Source organism: Colletotrichum scovillei, assembly GCF_011075155.1.
Source record: "Colletotrichum scovillei strain TJNH1 chromosome Unknown Contig00005, whole genome shotgun sequence".
In the NCBI taxonomy this organism is placed as follows: domain Eukaryota; kingdom Fungi; phylum Ascomycota; class Sordariomycetes; order Glomerellales; family Glomerellaceae; genus Colletotrichum; species Colletotrichum scovillei.
In genome coordinates, this window is record NW_023336263.1 from 3,383,653 (window position 1) to 3,405,243 (window position 21,591).

At 52.5% G+C, this 21,591-nt stretch overlaps 2 protein-coding genes across 2 annotated transcripts; both read right to left on the minus strand.

Moving 5' to 3' along the window:
• Window positions 1-6,015: 6,015 nt before the first annotated feature.
• HER10_EVM0011182 (uncharacterized protein) lies at window positions 6,016-7,689 on the minus strand. Its single transcript, XM_035480620.1, has 2 exons — window positions 6,812-7,689; window positions 6,016-6,756 (listed from the first exon to the last, which is right to left on the minus strand). The coding sequence occupies exons 1-2, from the start codon at window positions 7,037-7,039 to the stop codon at window positions 6,676-6,678; spliced, it is 309 nt and encodes a 102-aa protein (XP_035334395.1). The 5' UTR covers window positions 7,040-7,689; the 3' UTR covers window positions 6,016-6,675.
• Window positions 7,690-18,867: 11,178 nt separating this feature from the next.
• HER10_EVM0006873 (uncharacterized protein) lies at window positions 18,868-20,991 on the minus strand. The gene is made up of 3 exons (XM_035476446.1): window positions 20,204-20,991; window positions 19,868-20,134; window positions 18,868-19,811 (listed from the first exon to the last, which is right to left on the minus strand). Exons 1-3 carry the CDS (start codon window positions 20,555-20,557, stop codon window positions 19,062-19,064), a joined length of 1,371 nt encoding a protein of 456 aa, XP_035334082.1. The 5' UTR covers window positions 20,558-20,991; the 3' UTR covers window positions 18,868-19,061.
• Between the last annotated feature and the right edge of the window lie 600 nt (window positions 20,992-21,591).

Consider the following 21,591-nt stretch of genomic DNA (forward strand, 5'->3'; position numbering starts at 1 on the left):
GAATCTTGCACATGATGTAACAAGCGACTGAGGAAACAACTTGCGAGAGACACTGTTCACACATGGGACTCAACACCTGACCTTGGAAGAAAGTCTCGACATACTTTTGATAATGTTGGCCTCGCTCTTGAAGTCGTGAGCCTGCGGCTTTACTTGGTGCGAACCTCGCCGACAGGTATAGTCCTATGCTTTCACCCAGGATTTGAAGCTGCACTGAGGATTGGTCTTGGATCATGTCACAGGCAGTACCAATCTCCTCACCTACGTACTGCCACCTTGACATTCCTTGCTACTGAACGTTGAGTTGAATCGTCCTGTATATGTGAGACCCCAGTCTTTCGCTTTTGGGTGGATGACCTCGGCCGGAAAGACGCTGGACCAATTTCTACCACGTTTGTAACCACGTAATGAGTAGCAGCACAAGGGCAAGGGTGGCAAAGCAAAAGTTCGCCGTCAATGATGATTTACTTGAGTATCAATAGATCGGATTCTTGCACACCAGCTATAGCCATGACGGGGCTCCGAAAGGAGCAGTTGAACCATCATGACGGATGATTGACAAGTGCATGCGGGAAACGAGGACCAGGGGGGCGGTAAACTTGTCATAAAACGGACTGGCTATCGCAAATAGCATCAACAGCTTCCATGTATGCTACAGGGTCAGATCTCACACACGGAAGAAAGCAGCTGTGGCTTTCTAAGGCGATGTAAATCAGACCGTGATGTCTAGATTGCGGTTGGTAGATGATTGACTAAGGGAAGGAGTTACTAATGTTGTCTATGGGAAGGGCTACCATGCCTTTGCGAATCTGGTGTACTTCACTGTACGGCTCCCATATTCAACATGGGATCCAAATCAGGTGCTTCTGAGCTTTAACATGTCGGTCGCTCAAGCACGATTCTCCAGAGCGTTGTCTTCTCAGTGACACGATAAGCCTAAGTCTACTCCCTTCAAACCAATCCTCACTACATTTCCTGACGAAATACGGACGCAAGCACCATAAGCCGATTCCGTAATCGGGTCTCTGGATAACCGCAACGGCATTCATCACCTGTGACGGAACAGCTACTCAGACTGTGAAGTCTTCTTGTTGAGGATGGCAGTTGATGCACTAGGCATGATCATTCGTCGGTCAGGTCCTGCGTTCAACGTACTTGGGAGGGTTCGGCGGTGAACATCGTATACATCCCTTGAGGGCATTGCAGAACATGGTGTGAGGCGATTCCTGTCCATGAGCAATAGCGAACAGCCGCTCATGTTACTTTATTCCCAAGAGAATTGAGCAATACACACGAACGGGTACCAGGCTGCCAACTCTCGCACACACCCAACCCGCAAAGAGACCTATTCTATCTTCCTGACCTCAAGTGAGCCCATATCGAACAATCACTCCAGCGCTTCAGTACGATTCAGCTTAGGTACCCGGACACATGAGATCTCACTGGGGAGCCTTCATCGCGCTGCTACGTACCGTCCACGACCTTACCGGGCTAAGGAGGGTGACACGAAGTGCCCCTGGCTCCACGGTCACAGAACCACGCCCCTTTGAGTGATAAACCTATATTCAGCAATTCGATGCCACCGCCACCGACTCGGCACTCAATCATCTGCTATCAATTCCGCCTCTCTGTGTCACAACCACTTAAAAGGAACAGAGATTCACAAGCACGTTGTTCGGTCGTCAAGGGTCTTAGTGATGACTGCTATGCGAAGAATATATTCGTTTGGATCAAGTGGTATATCACGAGGGTTTGTTCGAGGACTATTGAAGCAACCTTGATTATTCTCCTTCGTTAGGCCAGAACAAGAAGACGTTGTTCGATCTTTCCTATCAGCTGTCTCAACCAACCAGGTAGAATCTCCGCAAAAGGTATCGCACGTCTTTACTGTTCAGCCATTGCCTTCGCTGCCTTGCCTTTTGCCCTTGGGCCTCGAGCTCACCCGATCATGATCATAGAGACTGTGAAGAAAGCTTGTGATACACACGGTGAGTGTCCTTTGCCCGTGAAAATTATATAAGAAGAACTGGAGGGGAAGGAAGAACGACGACTTTTGAGCCACAGCCAACAGGTCTTCCACGAAGCAAGAACACCCGAGATCTCATCAGGAGAGAGTAAACTTTTAAAGAAAGCACCTTCTGTTTCGAGCCGAAGTTCATATTTCGGGAAGCAGCAGCGATCTCAGCCAGACACAGTTCCTACTCTTCGACACGGACAACCATTGCTACCAGCATCAAAAAGAACAACAACAGTCTCCAAGCCACATTGATTCTACCACCAGAAATATCGCCGAATATATTTTCCAAAAATGTGCACCTACCAGTACAGTCAATATTGGTGCGAAAATGAGGAATGCGAGAACGAAAGTGGAAGTCATCGGCACCTACATACGAAAGTCAAGTGCGAAGCTGTGAAGGAGGGAAGAGAATGTGCAGGGCCGATCGATATATTGTCCGCCAATACTAGGAGGGGTTATTGCGGTAAGTGCGACGGACGCTCCAGCTCAGAGCAAAACAGCAATTAAGGGTTGGTCGCTTTCGGAAGGCATATGAATCTATACAGCTGGGCGATGAACATGAATACGGTCGAAAACGATGGGCAAGATCATCGTGTGCAGGGCACCTGGTTGTATGTCCAACGAGTTCATAGCCAGCCCAGCGACGGATGCCAATAACAAGCAACGGGTAGCTCATAGTGACGGAGCAGTTTCGTGAAAGATAAATCACCTTTTTCAATCAAACTGACAGTTGCCCGCATCATGGTTCTGTGTCTTTTGGTGACCGATTCAGATTTTAGGAAGAAGCAGCGACTCGGCGTCACATCAGGGTTCAAAGGGTTCGGAAGGAAGTTGACTGATTCACCTTCCCAAGTACCATAAGCCACGATATCTCGAGTACCGGACAACATGATTCACTTCTTGTCTTTGAAATTATATAAAAGGGTCGATTCGCATTGCTTCGAAACCAGAAAATACGTCTGCTCCTCAAACCACACACTTTCAACCAAGCAAACTACAAGACAAACTGTCATCACTGCCAACTTCGACAAGAACCCAAAAGCAACAAAATCGAAAACAAACACAATACTCATCTGCCACCATCACCATTACCAGAACGTCACTGACAACATTCGCAAAGATGTGCACCCGACCCTACGTTCGGTACCACTGCGTCAGGTGCGGCACCAACCACAAGGAGAGAAAGCTTGCGAGACAGCCATGCGCCCGGAAGAAGGCGGGCCACCCCTGCACAGACGTGCCTGTACTGGCATACGAGCACCGATCCGGCTACTGCGAGAGATCGGCTTGTAATCCATAGGCATCTGGTGGTTGTCTGCAAGAGAGTCCGAGTTGGGCGTCTAGCGCTCGCGTGTAGCGCATTGAGGGATGCCAGTCTTTAATAGCGGATAGCTATCAGTATCTTAGTTCGAAATAAAAGCTACCAAGTAGTTTTCAGTCATTCTAGCAGTTGCTCGTATCGTAGTTCTTGTTCGTGCATGTGTCCTCCTGAAGCTCTGGGCCAGAATCTCTCAGGTTGACTGCCCGAACTAGCCTGCCCGGATTCACGAAAGCATCGCGATGAAGAAATCCAATAAGCTGGGTGCGTGTCCATGGCCGGAGTTGCGGCTTAGAAAGCCAGCTCAAATGCCCTAGAGCACCACCGTCTGGATATCTCGAAGTTCGCAACTTGATTCGACTTTCATTTTCAATTAGCACAACACTACCCTAGAATCTAGAACACTCAGTTCGCGCCGCGTCGAGTGACATGACCAGGAAAACCGTGTTGCTGATGAACCGTACTGGCTGTATTATGTTACGTTGAAGTTGTCAGAGTACTGCTACTTGGCTGGGAATAGTCCATGATGATACCACTGAAGAGCAGAATGAGATAGCCATTGAGGCCACTAAAGTATCTGAAAAATCTTCTGACGGAGTATTTATCAGAGTCTTTCCGGCTGGATATCATTGAGGAATAGTAGAGGCTCAAGCAACCAAGGAGTAGCCCGGATATATATACTGCGCAGGCAGTACATGTCTAGGTAGTAAGGAGGCAGACTTCAGTGTTTCATCCTTTTGATCTTAACAGCAGTTTGCCTCGGTGAACTTCCGCCCTGCGTCATAGGCCTAATGATAGTATCTGGCATGCTTCTATGGCTTTTAGCGAGGGCGTGACGGATCGGTGCATTGGTTAGGACAGTATTCTAGTATGGTGATATGCCATACATTAGTCCACGTATTGCTGCCACGGTGAAGCCGGCAAGACTCTTGATAAAAGCGAACCGCATGTTACGAGGTCGTGATGATAGCTCATAGTCTTGGAACAACACCAGGTCAGTAAAGCAGACCGCATTTCTGGACATGACCTTGTGTCCTCATGTAAAGTTATCAAGTGATCTTCAAGTGATCTCTCCCCCATGCTTCTCGGCCTGCTAGCCAATTTTGTCCGTCCACATGCGCCCAGCCCACCAAATTTGTATATCATGCTTCCCGAAGCATGCTGGTGTGCAGCCAGAAGACGAAAGATTTGCAATTCAAGAGTCTTGTTGGATCCCGGCTTGGCGTCGTCAAGTTCGCGCATTGGATGAGTTTGGTGCTGCCGAGGTCAGAACATGGGCCTCAAATAGTTCGCTTCCGGCCCATGTTGGTCTGCGCAGCTATTGCGCGAGCCAATGCCACAGCCGCGAGAATGATGAGGGCAGTATTTCCTCGAGATACCAGGGGTTAAGCAGAGGTGCAAGTCTGTGATACGTCCTGTTGTAGTCCGTTCTGGCGGGCGTGGAGTTATCACCAGAGAATAGTTTTGAACTTCACGACCGGAGGTCACTCGTAGTCTTCATGGTCTGTGACCACACCTTTGGAGCTGTGCGGGGGCTTGGTCACATTGCACGAAAGGAGGCATGAAGTTAAGCTTAAGGTGGTAGTGGGGAGAACCCTTGGGGCTCGACTCGAAGACAACTTTTAAAGTTATGTTACGTGATCAGTCAAGATCAAACCTGCCTCAGTAGGAAGACGAAGTTGCCTGACACTGCAAGAAACGATGACATCTTGGGGCCAGGTCTATCCATTCGATGTAAACTTGGGCGCAGCGCACATTACTCAAGTATTGAGGCGTAAGCTCGTACCAAGACGACAACATCGCGGCTATCAGAGCCACACACCATAAGTCACTACATATGTAGACCACGACGTTGATGTTAAAAGGGCCAACAGCTTTGGCAAACTAAGCCACTCGCCAACAAGTCCATCGAGACGACTGTCCGCACTCACGTCTCTGGTGGCAGTCACTCGCCGACATCGAGTTACGGCATTCGGCATTGCCCAATCCATCCCTCACACCATCTTCAATCTCATAAAACTTTTTCAATGCCGACTTCGCCGATGCCGGACACCTAAAGAAGATTCAAACACACAAAGAAATGGAAGAGAAAACGGAACGACAAGAGTCAAGAACACACCCACCCAGCCGTCCCCGAGTCAGGCTCTGACCCCCATCTGCCACTGGCGCTCTCCCACTCTGGCACTCTGGCGCCCCCAGTATGCCCCCCCGGCACCAGCCGCCGGCCGTACCCGAAACCACGGGCAGTAACCCGCACACGACCAGGGCCTTCATCCCGCGCAGAAGAAGAAATCGCGGCAGACAGAAGGACACTAGTTATCCGTAGCGCGCATGCATGTGTGTGCATGCAACGCTGCTCTCCCAGACTCTGTCGTCTCTGGGGCTTCTGGAGTCCGGGACACAAGCCTAAACTTGCACTGCGGGCGAGGCGGCTGCAGCTCGACTAAGGTAAGGTAGGCTCAATTCTCTGTTCCGGCGCTGGACCTGCAGAGGAACACCACTGACGGAACCCGTCTGTTGGATTCTACTATGGCTATGCATGTGCCTCAACTGTTGAGCGGGGGAGCACTGCTGTGCATTGTTGGCGGTTATGACCATCAAGGACTCAGACGCATTACAAAGGGCCGTTTTCGCTGTATCACTCACTGTATCATGAGATGGGCACAAAGATATACTTTAACTGATTTGTATTCATTCTCGTGGGCCCCATGCTCTGAGCCGAGGCGCAGCTCTCACCGCTACTCAGCCCAAGATGAAGCTCCACTGCTCGCCTTCGTTGCCTCGCAACAGTCTTATCTTGCTAACCTGTAGCCACGCCGTCCCGCAACGGGGTACAGTACGTGTATGATGCCTCCGCTGCACAAATCCCCCGAGTTGACTTTATCCACTCATGCAAAATAACAAGTCAGCTCTCGACGTTCGAGTCAGAGAGTGTCTGGTGATGATGCCCCAAAACCATCTAGATGCGAATCATGACGCTATCGCAGGCCGTTGCGATCAATGCAATAACAATTAAAACGAAAGGTGGTGCCGGAGAAATGCGGATTTCTGCTTTGGCTCCCGTGATTTCCCATGCTGGTTGCTGTCCTCTCTTTGGACATGAAGCCGTTCTAGTGACCCAGCCGAAACATGCAACGCTGATAAAAACAAACGCCAGTGTACCCAATGCCACACAGAGGAGGGTATTGAGGTGAGGAAGGGAGGCGAGAAAGTCGACACAGGTATCCATGCTGGATAACAGAGTCGACGTGAAAGGGGTATGAAATTCAAGCGCTCGCAAAGGGTATCGCGGTGATGGCGGTCTATACCAAAAGAGATAGAGAGCTGAAAGAGGGCGCGCTTAGTGCTTCTTGTCGGAGCTGGCAGAGTGCTGCTTCGAGGAGTGGTGATGATGCTTGTGAGAAGAGTGGTGCTTGCGGACCTTGGAAAAGTCAGTGGCGTGTCGCGAGCAGGCTTCACGAGGCATTGTGACTTACCCGTTGGCGACCGCGGTGCTCCTCCTCGTCCGAGGAACCGTTGCTCAGGCGTCTCCTCTCCTCCTCATACCAGGTGCTCAAAGACTTGCCGCCAAACATGAGATCGTCATCTTCGATGATGGTGGCTTGGATCCAGCCTTGTGAAGCGAGGTCAAATTCTCTAGCGTTGGGATCCATGGCGCTGGCGTTGGGAACAACGTAGTAATATTGGTCTTGTGCTGGTGACATTTTGTTTATAGTCTGATAGTGGCGGCTACTTGTGGACTGGAAGGCGGGTAGGAATGCAAGATGGGATGGAATGCGCGGGTTTTTTATGGTTGTGGTTTGTGTTGGCGTGAGATAAATGACGCGTGATACTGGTTTTCGCGTAGATGAGTTGCTTGGCTGGTGGTGTTTTGAAAAAGCCGGGGACGCAGCGGGAGTTATTTAAGCCTCCAAGACAGGGACCCTGGAGTTATAGCTGGGACGGGGTGGCAGAGAGCAGGGAAGTCTGGACCTTGGAATTCGGGATGACGGGAGGGTGTGCTGGAAATATCGACGAAAGCGACAAAGAATCCAGGCGGGCGGGCGTTCGGATATCCAAGGGTCCAGTAAAAGAATTTACTGGCAGAGTAGGAAATGTTCGTTTTCCTTTGTTCGGTTGCCGGTGAGAATGAGGCAGGGCGAGACAGCACTAGACGGTGTGGGCTGGATCGAGTAGAGGGCGGATCGGAGAAGCGGTAGTGAGTAGAGGCGTATGTGTGTGTAGACTTGTATGAGGCGGCGGAAGAGGCTTATTGTGAGATCGTCGAGGCCCTTTGAAAGTTCGGTCACTGCGGTATGGCGGAATGTCAGAGTCGCGGAATAAAATAGAAAGAGAATCGGGAGGAGGCCGTCACGATGGATGGATGCGGGTGAAGGCTGGGTTATTATGGATTATGGGATTGTGGGCTGCAAGGCAGCAAGTGCGAGGGTGCGGTCCTTTCCCCGTATTATTTTCAGGTTGGCCTCGCGTGGCGGGAAGGAGCACCGTAGGTACCGAACCTGCTGTGTGTGGGTGTGGGAAGGAAGGGGGAAGGAGACGGAGTGACATGTGTGAACTTGTGAGAAGGAGGGGGCAGGGGTGGACTTCCCGGTCTGTGCAGAGTGGGAAGGAAGTGGGCGACCCCCTTCCTGGTGGAGACCGAGTAAGGTAAGGTAGGGCAACCGCGGGCAGGGGTGGAAGGAACGGGCGAGGGCGCAAGGGGGAGAAACGGAAAACGGAGAGCAAAACGGTACGGTGGTCTTTCGCTAATGACTTCCAGGTCCGTTTAAATGAGGACACGCACCTAGCAAATGGAAGTAAGTAACTCACCCACACCTCACCGAAATGGAAGCAAGGCAGAGGCCAGAGAGAGCCTAACGCGAAAGTCCGGGGAGCTGGACACACATCGGGACGAGTTCAGCCCAGCTGCCCAGGTCAGGACCAAAGGGACTGTGCAGCTTCAGTGGCAGCTGCTGTGTGCTGGCACTGGTAGGTAGGTCCTACGTGGTCGGCTGGCTTCACCTCTCAGCTGAAGACGCGTCTTCTCGGTGACTCTTGTCTCAAATCTTGTTCCTTCTGCCCAGCAAGTCGGAATGGCGGAGGCAGGGGGGTCGCATTCAATAGTCAATAGTCGGAGGGCAGGCTGACTGAGAGAGAGTCTGAGGTGAGGTGAGGTGAGGTGAGGTGCGTGAGCCTGATATTGGATTGGGTACGGTGTACGGAGTGCAGACTACCTACACCTTACAGAGTATTGGTCCATTTGATGCACGAGTGCCACACTGCGGTGGTTTGCTGATGCCGAGACGATGGTATTGGTGCTGATGGCGAGGCCGATACCGAGTATTGAGACTGCTGATGCGGCCTTGTTTCGGCTCAGCAAGGCCGCGAAGTGTCGGGTCTGAGTTTTGTGGGTGAAGGTCTTGTTAGACTTGAAGACTCCAGGTCCCGTCAGAAGAAAAGAGTCAGAGTCGGAGGAATCAGACTGGTGGTGCCCGATGTTGATGGTGTTGGTGCGGGGGGTTCCGGAAGTGGAAGCGTAGGTACTTTCATGATACCACCGGCTTCGGTCGTGATGATTCAACTACCTTATTGCTGGACTCCTTCGCTCCGTCCAAGTCGGCGACGTGGCTGTAACTCTAGCCCGTTGCAAGCTTTGCTCCGTGAGATGGCTTGGGGTAATCTCGACTGCCGACGTGTCGGTGTCCGGAATGAAGGCTACCATAGGAGCTTAGATGGACCATTAGAGAGGTCTGGACTCTTGGGGTATTTGCAACCTCGAAATGTGCAGCCTGCTTCTGGATGGCCTGGGCAGCCTAGATGGCCTGGATCGTGGACCACGACGATGCGATTGGGGGAGGGGGTTCGAAAGTCTACACTGTCCGTAGGTACTACGGTGTTTCTTTGCCCGGCAGCTGAACACTTTGGAATATCCGTGAATGACATTGGCCGTGCGTGAGGAACCAATACATCTAGAGACATTGGGCAGCTGAGGCATATTGCCGAGAGAATACACGAAAGACAGCGCTAATTCGGTGCAGGTCGTGATTTTACCTATAGATCTGAGATTGGTATATCTGTATCGATCGAATGTCTGGCAAATCCCATCACTCCCTGCACTTTGGTGTTCCTTCTTTCTGCCGAGGGCCCCGGGATCCGTTCGAAACGGAAGAATATAGGACAAGGCAAAGAGCGGGTATCCGTAGCGCAAGATATACCAAGGCACTGCGCAAGGTAGTATCATGGATGATGATGGCGAAAAGGCGGAGTAGCTAGGTACCTACAGGAGCTGACCTTTGCGAATACAAGATTATCTGTAATCTTGTGTCATTCCCGGCCTTCTTATCCGTGCCTTATCTGGCGGCTATCATGGAATAGGACCGCAGCACGACCGGGCGGTATTAGATCAGAGCTGACGGGAGGCGAAGATAAAATGACAGAATGACAGCGACAAGCACATCCTGATGGGAGTCGAGTGCCGGACTACGTACTTGGTATTCAACCATTGAGCCATGAATGAGCCCATGACACGGCCGAGGATTGCAGCGATGATACAGCACTCAAAACCTGGGACCGGCGGCGAGTAATGACGCGGATAACAATTTACTGTGAGCCCTGGGCAAGTATCCGTACACGCCGAGAACGGAATACGTCCGTTCCTGTCAGCACCAGGGCGGCCGTCCGTGGCTGAAGGCCAAAGTACCTTTACACTGCCATGATCTGCAGATGTACATGTCGACCCTCTCACCTCTTACAAGTACACGGAGGGGAAACCTTGGGGTGCATGGCCACCAGGCAAGACAGGGCTCGGGGGGAGGGCACTGGCACATTGCAGGCTGCAGGTTGCCTCCTCAGGCGGGAGTCAGGCACCCTAGAAGGCAGGTCGCGGCGTCGCTTCGGCCATGGCAGGCAGAAAAGGCAGAAGACTAACCAGGCCCTTCAACACGATCCCATCTCTTGTATTTTTTGCTGAGGGGATTTTTGAGAAACAAGATGGGGAAAAGGAAGACACGGCGCCTCGGGCGGACCAGGCGTGGATTTCTCGGGTCGGCCGTCTTCCGTCGAGATAACGAAGCGAAATGGACTTTGAGGCCAGGCCCGGGTGACCATGACCGAGGCAAGACGGTTCGTAACTACCTAAATTCGGATACGGCGTTCAGGACTGGACGAGATACGGATGAGAGGTACGGAGTACGCAGGTACTTTGCTTTACGAGACCGGCTGACGGCGAATGGAAGGTGACCTGCCGTGAGGTGTGAGAACTCGCTGAGGATGGAAGGCAGCGGGAGGTTCGATACTTACCTTGCTCTACAAGGCTTGGAGCGACAGATACGTACTCGATGTACCTGCACTTACCTTCTTGTTGTTTTGCACTTGCGGTCCCCTAATTTGCAGGGCTGCACCACCAGTCCACCTCGGTTCCACCAATGTCTCCATCCAAAAGATGGGGGGTTCCTTCCACTTTTGACACTGACACACCGACTGTACCGTCAGTCTGTCACCCACCGTCCCAAATTACCGTCTACGCCATCTAACACCGTCTTTCATCTCACCGAGTGAGGTGAGCGTCTCTCCTTCAGGTTTCTCGTCCAAAGGCTCCAACTCGGTACATTTGTCTCGCCTGCCAGATTATCTCCGTCTTCAGCCCGCCAATGACACGCCAACCTGCTGCATTTCTCTAGTCACTGGCTCCCGCTGTCTGTTTCTTCGAGAATAAGGTCTTTACTTTTCAACCAAACGCAGGCTAGAATCTCGCAGGTTATTGTTTGTTATTTGGCCAATCGACGCCTCTACCCGTAAGGAGTATTCCCGTCCGTCGTCGCCTTTGTTGATCGTCTGCCTCGTAAGTATTCCCGAGGCCCCTGGTGTGTCAAGAGTCAAGATACCAAAGGGCCGCTGCAGATCACGTCAAGCTTCAGATCTTGGCTCTTGTCCCTTTGCAGATACCTACAAGTGCCAGAGTACTTTGGTACCACACCCGCAGCGTTGTTGAGCCTCGAATACCTGACTCGGAAAATGATGTGCGCCGGCCAAGCATGTGTATCGCCTCTTGGGTCCTATGGCGGAACCTGGCCGACAAACACGTCATATCAAGATGGATGAGACGCGCGAGACTGACACGAAGAAACACTCGACACGACATCGCCATCAGCTCGTCCGCTAGAGAACCTCGCGAAGTACTAGTATAGCCAGACGTTGTACAAACACGCTGGGGCTCCTTTGCTCGTTCTGCTTGCGTGTCCATCTCGCACTCTGAAGCATTAGACCGACAACCTTGATTAAAGGGTCCGAATCTCGAGACAAGAGAACGTCGACGACGACGGTGACAAGGCTCCGTCAAGGGGACTGATACGGTGATGGATGGACGGCACATCCTTCTCTTGGCTTGGCCCCTCTGCCCCTTGGTCTGTGGCCTCCATCGTTTCCTCCTCCTGGATCTTGGCAGGCTGTGCCAAAGGACCAACCCTGCAGTCAAATACGGACACTACCCGTTCTGCCCTGAAGGCCCGTCCGGATATTGCTGGATGCAATGGGGACCTCGGATGCTGAACCACGGTTACACAGTCCACAGCCTTTTTAACTGGGCACGCGTCAGTGTCATCCTTGAATCTGGATATCAAAAAAAGAACGAGCTGCCGATTGTCATCTCGCCATCTGGGGCATCTGGGGGCATACGCGCATCGGTATGCGACGTGCAATTTCATCGGTTCATCGCCAACGATCAACTCATTTAACCCCCAGAATATCATCATGCCAGATTGATGCATCGCCCCATGCCCCATACCCAAAGTCTGCTTCTGGACAGGCTTGCTCGAAACTGAAGGACCTGACAGCGGAATCCGTCTGTGAAGCCACCATCCGTGCTCTTCTTGAACCGTTTTTGGCTGCTCGTCGCGCCAACACTCCTCCCCCCTTTCAACCCCAGACGTCCCCTCATTTCATCAAAACAGCCATTATCAAAATAGCTGCCGCAGTATGGATGGACCGCCTAGGTATCAAAGCACAATCTCGTCTCATATGCCCGCCGTTGACCACGCCAGCGGGAAGAGGCGCGATAACAAAATAGAAGGAGGGGAAAAAAACATGGGATGCCTATTCGGGCAGCCGGCCAACACTTGCAATATCCACCAGTCGCACGAAGGTCTCCTGAGTCTAGAGTCCAGTCATCTGCATCTCGCCATGCATTTCAAATAAAGGAAGCCAGACCATGTCATGTTGCGGTACTTGGAACCCGAGACGGATGGCGCTCTCGACCCCGTTGTTCTGTACTTCAATGTTCATTGTTCTAGTTTCGTACCCAACACTAATTTACCATGGTGCGAATTATCCCGCGCTGCTAGCCAATTCGCGAAAACGCACCCAATCGCCATGCTTTGGTCATGGAATACGGCCCAAAGTCCATCCCAGTTGTCTAGGTTTGCATTCGGAGCCCCTCCATTGGATCGTCTGCCTGGCTACTAGGCCCCCAACGAGGATGGATGAGTCGGGCTTACTTTTGTTTCTGTAGAAGACACACGCATGCTGCATCTCGTACCTGTCACTCGCGTGTAACCCCATCGCAGGCCCGACAAATGGGCTGCGTTGAGGAACGATTTAGACTTTAGCATCTCGTCTTCGCGTTGGGCGTGGAATGTGGTACAACAAGAATAGAAGAGCACGCAACTGAGTAGTGGCATCGCAGTCATCCTTGCCGTCCTGGCCTTTAGTCCACTCCACGCGTTTCCCGCGCTGGCCTCGGTGGCCTCTTTGGCCTCTCTGGATCCCAAAAGTGCCATGAACCCCCAACTTACGACTCATCACCGAAATACTAGGCATCAAGCTCAAGTGGGTGGTCTGCCAGATGCCAGATGTTGGGGATGTAACCTTTGAGCAAGACCATCAACCCCTCCTCCCCCCTCACACACTCTTATGAACAAGAGTATGTGTAGCCGCCGGACCGTTTGGCATGGCATCCCACCACGACTTCGCAGTGTCCTCCTGCCCAAAGCGGTCACGGGCGGCGGACATGGCGAGAATATCACGGCGTGCTCACCTGGACTCGTCAACGGTCCGGCGAACCAGAGCCTCGTGACTTTCCGGCCAGTCACCCGCTTCCCACCCACCCATCCCGTAGCCGCATCTCCCGCCAGTGCGGAGCCCAGATGGAGGGACCAAAGACGCACGACATGGCCCCTTCTCTTGGGTTGTTGGTTGGGCTGCTCATCAAGGGTGGTTGGTTGCTGATGCTCGAAACTGTGCCACGATTGCTTCCGTCAGCAACACCCCGACTTTTCCACCAGCAAAGACGTGCGTTTTCCCTGCTTGTATCTGCTCCAAATGGCGGCACAGGCATCGGTCCTGTCATGTCATGTATGGAACCTCGTCTGTGGCTGATGCTTACCAGATGCGATCCCCAGAGGCACGTCGTGCGTCCCAAAGCTACCCACGGAACGTAGGTAGGTAAGTCGGGTTACAGCGGATTCGGTGCATCAGGGTCCTTTGCGGCCGGGCGATCGCTGGGTACCCCGCGTCGACAGAGAGGGGGCGCCGAGGCCACGGGAGGATGGAAGCGCGCAGCGAACCTGGAGAAGGATAACCCGCCAGGGCCGTGGTGGAGGGGTGTGTGTGTGTGTGTGTGTGCTTCGGTGTGCTTCGGCGCCTTTTCACCGCCTGCTCCGCGTCTGCCCGAATAAACATTCCTTAAGGTAAGGTAGATGCTACAGAAGATGGCACGGAAGACTACGACAGGACTGATGACTCCAGACCGCTGACCGTCTGTCCGGCCGACCATCCATACCGGTACACCCTCCGTTACAGTTTTCCGTTGGCCTTCTCAGAGTTCTAGGTACCGTATCCGAAGACAGGACTACCTAGATGCCTACGCCCAAGTGTGCAGGGTTAGTCGCAACTCGAATCTTTACGGTTCAAACATGCACACACACCGTATCCGTAGAGCATGTCGTCTCAAGTCTCCGAATTCCACGCGACAATGGGGATACGTACACCGACCGACTCGGGCATAGCCGAAAGAGCACCGACTCATTCACGCACATTGCGACCATCCCGTATGAAACGGCCTGAATCAGTTCTCGCGGGATCTACAGGCCTTCTTCGACTCAGCTCGAGTCCTAGTAGCGGTCATGGCAGCGTCGCGCATGCCATCCAACCGCATGGGGAAAGCTTATTGAGGGCCACATTTTGCACCAAGAGTCAAAGAAGAAGAAGAATGTTTTTCCATACTCAATGCACATCCTCATCCTCGGACCAAGTCCGGCAACGGCAATACTTTGGCGTTTCTTGGGACCGGCTTACCGGAGCAAGGCGCGGCGTTTCGAGGAAAGGACTTGATTGACCAACTGTATCTCGTCTTGTACCCGGTGTATCGCTTGGCACGCTGCAGAAAACCTAGAATCTCTCACAGAAGAACTCTGATCGTCGCGCATGCCGTATAGACACACACATCCACACTTCCGTAAACCGGGCGCTTCGAGTAAATAGGTACCGGCATAGTGCGCGCTCTTTCTTTTCATGTTACGGGCCGCGCCAGACGCACGGAAAACGGTCGGTGAGGCCCGCCACATGGAGATGGCCGCCGGGCAGAGAGCCACATGTCAAAAAAAGTGTCAAGAGATGGAAGATCTCGATTGTGGCTTATCGCGGGGATGGGGGTAAAAGTCACCAGCTACGATCTCGTTCAACCAATCCTCGGTGAAGAGGCGGGGATCAGGGATGGTTTTCCAGAGCTGTGAGGCAGTAGTCACGAGGACCCAGAGCCTTGCCGCAAGTTGCAACGCATATACCAAATACTCTATAGACGATTGCCGTGGAGAGTGATTGGGTTCGAGTGCCGGCCAACGGCGGGCATCCTTTTGTCCAGTTGTGGCATGCCGCATGACGGGCGCCTTGCCGGCCGGCAAAGGCCATGTGACCGGTTCGCTCTCTGGTAGGTACCGGCGCCGGACCAGTGTGGGCATTCCTGAAGGTTTGGATGTTTGATGCACACTTCACCCAGAAAAAACAGAAACATCATTGGTGATGTTGTGTTTTATGCACGATACCCGCCGACGGCGCGGCGGCGACACACTACAGTCGATTCTACCGTACATGTTTAAACGGCGGTTGTAGTATACACAGGGATTTTGCGGTAGGTACTTGGTGAGGTGTGAAGATAGGTATTACCCTCGGGGTATTTTTCGCGTGTGTTGGCTGCGGCGAACGGCGATCGTACATTGCCTCGGGGGAAATGTCTCCGCAAGTTTCTCACCAAGAGATCTACATACGGCCGAGGAAACACGAAAGAAGAAGCGTTGGCGGCTCCGCTCACAGGTTCATCTGTTGCGACTTGCAGGCCTGCAGTGCACATCATTGACTGAAAAGGCTTAAAGGTACAGAGGGCCGGGTCGCGGCGGCGAAACATGTGCAAAGGAAAGAAAAATAAAAATGACATTCATTTTGACAAAAATGGCAAAATTTTGCCTTCCGTTATGACAGTGTTATCTTGCATCGGCGGAGAAGCTCCGGGTTGGGAGGCGAATGAGGTTGCGACAAGTTGAAATGCGCGAGTCGTCGCAAGTTTTGGTGATGGAGTCAATCAACCAGCTAGTTACTGCGTATGGAGGTGTGGATGGTGTTCATGCCCCTCGTCTTTTGGGGTCCGATGCAATACGGTTGAACCACATGGTGACAGAACACCCTCACCCTCACCCCTCCAAGGGTTCCGATACCGCATGCACACCGCACCGGACCGTCGAACTTGATGGTTGTGTGGGTGTCAAGCGGACTGATCTGTGGGAAAACGGAAATCATCAGATCAGCCAAACCGACGGAGAGTGAGTAAGAGTTTGATTCATGGGGTGGTTGTTCCACAAGGCACAAAGACGGTGAGCATAACAGACAGGTTTCGCCACGGGATGGGGTCATGGAATCGCGGAAATCGTGACAAGAGGTTTTCCATGTCGTCCATCAACTGAGACGCGGCGCGAGGTCTGGCGTCGTGGCGATGACGTCAAGGTTCGATGGAGGGGCAGAAGGGGGGGCGAGGGGTTCATCCTCTTCTTCTTCGTCTTCGTCTTCTTCAAGTTATCCTGGTCGGCTGCTTGGGTTTCCTGCTCGGGAGGGACCAACCCCGCGCACACTGTCACTATTACACCACGGATGCACTACTTACTAACTTTTGTACGCACAAATGCTGTGCCCATTGACTAGCAAAACGGTACTCCGTACTACTATCTTGGAGCGGCGTGGGTGGGGTAACAGGAGCCAGTGACAACATCGTGTCCGCTTCGGAAGCGACGTTCCCAGGGGCCCAGGTGGTTTAAACTCTTTGGCAGCTCCATCCGCGCGGGAACTCTGGGAAAGAAAAAAGGCTTCGCGGCGTGGCGTGGCGGGCAATGACATCAGCGAGGAAGAAGATTTCAACACCAAACTGATTCGTGGCAGAGGGACTTACACGCCTGCGAGAATCCTTACCTTGCAAGTTGCCTTGCCTGGCCCAGTGACGGTGACAGAGCACTGGAGCCGTGTCAGTCGAATGCAGCGGGATGCAAAGAACCCGGAATCCTGGGAGCGTTTAAACGGTTTCTCAGGAGTCAAGGGGCCATTGGGCCGTAGGTTATTGGTGATTACACACTTACAGAAAAAGGATAAAAAAGACAAAAGGTAAAAAGCTAGAATGAGCCCTACGACAGAGTTACATTGCCCCAGGTCGGGTTCGCCCCCATCCACCCTAACGCAAATCACTTTAAATCAAGGCACTTCGTTTACTCTGTACATAGAGGGAGTTTGCCATGTGGCTGGTCGCCTGGCCGCTGGACTCAATTGCTTGCGGAAAACCTCCGTGCCTGACTGACCCTGACGTGGGTGACGTTCACCTTTGCTAAGGTAGCCAACCCCCACCACGTCACTGGCGATGATCTCTAAGGGTTGCTGAATCGTATCGTGCAGCGAGGCGGCTACGCTTTCCGCGGGCGCATGTAGAAATTTGCCATGCCTGTCTATTTCGGATTGGATATTTTGGTAAGCCCGGGGCGGTGTATCACAGTTAGAGAGGTCTTCTAAGCTGCGTCTCGTGATGGTGAGGCGGTGTTGCTTGGTGCTGATGCGGAGGCTGATCAAGGAAGAGTCCGGCGTAAAACCAATCAGTCTCGTGTTGATTGGCGCTTTTCTCATACCTTACTCTACTGTGTAAGAATTCTCGGATTTCAGGTCACGCAGTGCAGATCTTGGGAATACCAGGAGGGATCGTAAACGGAATCACAGCAAGAGAATCAATGGCTGCGAAAACGGATGGCCGAAGGACACCGGGTAATACAGTTACCCCCCTCGGACCCCTTCCGCCTTGGATTATGCGTTCTTGCTGGGCTTTTTTGGCTCGCCTTAACTCGCGACAGGGGAAATGGGTGAACCGTGCTGTGCTGTATAGTCCTGCTGTCGATGCCGAGGCCGTCTGCCGCCTGCCCTGAATATGATTGAAACGCCAGAACCTCTTCCGTGGGGACCAAAATCGTGTACCTGGATATACTTGCGACACGGCTCGGGAATATTGAAATACGGACCGCGGCACGCCGCAAAACGGTCTGGCGGGGTCGAGGACTGTAAAAGCAGTGAGGTCATTGCGGGATGTAGGATGCAAATGACAAGACGGCAGGTGGTGCCAAGGGTGGGGGAGGGGGGAAACAAAAAGGCCGCGGTCTTTTTTCTTCAATCTGGTTTCGACGGGTCGATTCGGGTAGTTCGGCCGGGAGAGTTCATGCAACTTCTGAGAAAGAGTCAATGATTAGAAGGCCCATCAACCATCGATCGGGCGGATCGGACGGGATCGTGGACGGACTTGGGAGGGGCCCGTCGGGAGAATAAGTGGGGGTTGCGGGACTGCCGATGCCGTCCGGGATGGGCGGAACGGTTTCCTGAATCTGCTTCGGGCTTTTGTCTCTTTTTCTCTTGCGGCGATCTTCTGGCAATCCTCTTGGGACTTGTGAGTGAGTATATTCGTATTCTTCAGACATACTGGCTATTTACCTCTCTAGACATATCTTTCTCATCACGGATCTGAATATTCTAAAGGGGGGAATATCCGGCAGTGTGCTCAGACACGCTTCTGCCACCAGGAGGTCATTTCGCCGTTTCGGATCCGAAGGAGGAGTATTCAGCCGCGCGACAAATTTCCCATGATGACAGAACATATGCTAAAGAAAAGAAGAAAAACGAAAAGACGGATGGAAGCTTGCGAGGCTTGGGCATGCGTGGGTACGTGCAGCTCGCTCGGCCACGCCTACAGCTTCTAGTTCTGCTTGGGGAGGTCGACAGCCTGCGATGTTAGAGCTCGAAACTTGCTCAGGATTATGTAGCCTTTGGGAGGCTAGACGATGGGTAATTTCGGGCTTGAAGGGGTCTAGCACAGATGAGTTGGCTTCGTGGGGAACGAGAAGCAGAGTTGACACAGCGGTTGGCAATGTGGATTGATGTCGGTGCGTGATGAAGTTACGTGGGATTTGATAGCATCACAGCCGTGAGAGGACATTGAAGCTATGGTACATTTCACATCATGATAAAGTAGCAATGACTAATATAGATAGTCCATTCCTTTGGTAATCGATAGATTGCTTGAATATAGTGCTTGCTTCCGCGGTGTACATGAAATGCCCCAAACGCCTTGCCCATTTAACCTGGCTCGCAATGTTCTTCCGCCGCGCAGATACAACTACAGTACAGATAGGAAAAAAGTAATCGGGAGAACTCCAGACTGCTGTGGGAATCAATCCGACAACGCCTTTACTCCTTCTTCTCCTTCTTCTTGCCCTCGTCCTTGGACTTGGACTTGGACTTGCCCTCTTCCTTGCCCTCATCCTTGGAATCGTCCTTGGCATCGTCCTTATCCCCATCCTCGGAGTCATCCTTGTCCTCGGACTTTTCTTCCTTCTCGTCATCCTTCTTGTCGTCCTCATCTTGCTTAGTATCCTCCTTCTCCTCCTCCTCCTCCTCGGAGTCGTCCTTCTTGTTGGCACCGGTATCCTTCTTGTCGTCCTTCTTGGTCTTGCTCTTGGAGTCACCCTTCTTGGCATTCTTCTTCTCCTCCTCTTTTTGCTTCTTCTCTTCTTCCTTCTTCTTCTTCTCAGCCTCTTCCTTCTCCTTCTTCTGCTTCTTTCTCTCCTCCTCCTCGAGCTTTGCCCAGTCCTTGGTGGTGTCGGTCTTGCCCAGGTGCATGCTCTCGGCTAGGCCCTCGCCAATATGGGGCTGTGCGTTGCCAATCTTGGTGCGACCAACCAAGCTGACAAAGATGGAGACTCCAACAATGGCAGTCAGGACGAAGCGGTAGATTCCGTACCATTGCGGGGTCCAGCCCTTGTTCTTGGCTCGGGTGTCGGCAAGGTAGAGGAAGGTGAAGGCGGCGAATTGCGAGGTGAGGGCATATTCGACGGGCATGAGGAGGGATGGCCAGGCAATCATAGGCGCGACGACGCCCATGCCGTAGCGGAACTTTGTTCGGGTGGGATGAGGCGTCTTTTCGGCGTATTCCATGCCCTACAACATCGTTAGCCCAGTCATTCCGTCACATTTGACGCGCGGACGCTGCTCACCCAATGGACTGCTCCAAGGAAGGAGATGATGATGGCGCCGTATCCGAGCTGGATAGGCTCGAGGAGGCTCAGCCAGTATTGCGCTGAATCATGATTCATGTAAATATGGTTTGCAAATGTCGACGTAGAGGGCCATTCGAGGTTCAGGTCCCAGCTTAGGTAGACTGTGCTCAGGGATGTGGCAAGGTAGGGCAGAGTGCCTGCAAGACCGAGCAAGTAGGGCTCCCTTGGCACTTCGCTGAGATTGAAGGTATCCTTGACAATGTTCTATCGGTAATGTGTCAATTGGTGTGTACCGTATGGAATCTGGGGCGGAACAGGCTGGTGTAGACTTACCAACTCCTTCTTGAGTCCTCCCGTGAGATCCTCTTCCTTTTGTGTTTTTGCGGGTTCCGGCTCAAAGAGATGGATCCTAGACGACTCTGTCGAAACCGCCTCGGGGTTAGACTCGAGCTTCTTCTTTGCAATCTCGGCCTCGGCCTTCTTATCGATCTTGTCGTAGGGCGAATTTGTGTATCGCGCTTGGAGGGACAAGGGAAGCAGACGAGCTTGGAGGGCCGAAGCAGGTCGCCTGGGGGTGTGAAGAGCACTCGACGGAGACCTCGTCGAGAAGGATGTTGACGGGATTGCTGAGGGAGCTGCGATTTTGCGGGGAGCAATCCGCGCGAGTTGACGCGAAGAGCGAAGCATCGTGAGGGAGCTTTGGCGTTTGCTTTCTGGCGCTACCTTGTATGCGAGGATGGCGAAGTTGGTAAGGCTTTGGACAGTTTCAAGTTGTAGTCCAAAAGTATGAACGGAAGGAATCGAGGTCGGAATAAAGCCAGAAAATGGTTCTATTCTCTCTGGTAATTGGCAGTATCAATGCTTGTGGGAAGTTGTTGTTGATGTTTGTTGAAGCAAAACAAGAGTCCGGCCGGATGTCTTGAAGGCCTCTTTTGGTGTCGCTCACGAGGACCAATTACATTAGCAAAGTGCCTGCCTTATCCGATTGCCTCAAGTTGATGTAAGACTCGGGTCCAGAACTGGGACTGGACGTGGAAAACCAAGGCACACACAGCTGGTCCACGGTAAGGTGCTCATTGCTCGCGTTTGCATGGCCATCAGATCGCACGCAGCCCAGGCCATCGAGGGTGCCAGAGCTCCAGCTGCCGGATGGTGACGTAATGTGGAGACCTGTCCCATGCCCAAGGTGGTAGGTACCTAGGTACTACGTACTGTAGTGACGTCCGGGCCAGAGGCTCCGCATTGGACGAACCAGCAGCTGAGTAGGGTGGAGTATCCGTACTGCTACTGTCCAGTGGCCCAAGCTCCTATTCTATCCCCCGCCGTCTGTGCCGATGTGATGCCATGCCTTGGGTAACTAAGGTACCTTAGGTATCTGCCTCGCCTGACCTTACTTAAGGTACGCAGCCCGTACTCCGTACCTTAGGTAGGTAGGTAGGTACTGAATTGAGGGAGCACAAAAGGCACGTGAGTGCATTTCCTCAGACGTAGGTATTTACCATCGCGAGCGCATACGTAGCAACTAACACAAACATTCCAATGTTGTGGTTCGTCCTAACGCACCAGATCATGATTGAATTTCCACAACCGAAAAGAGAGAGCACTTGACACTTGCCTACCGTAGTCAAGATTCATAACCTCTATTCCTCTTTGATGATGAGAGTCAAGTTCTGCTTTAAGTGTTGATACAGATACGTACAAAACTGAGTGAGGGTTTTACT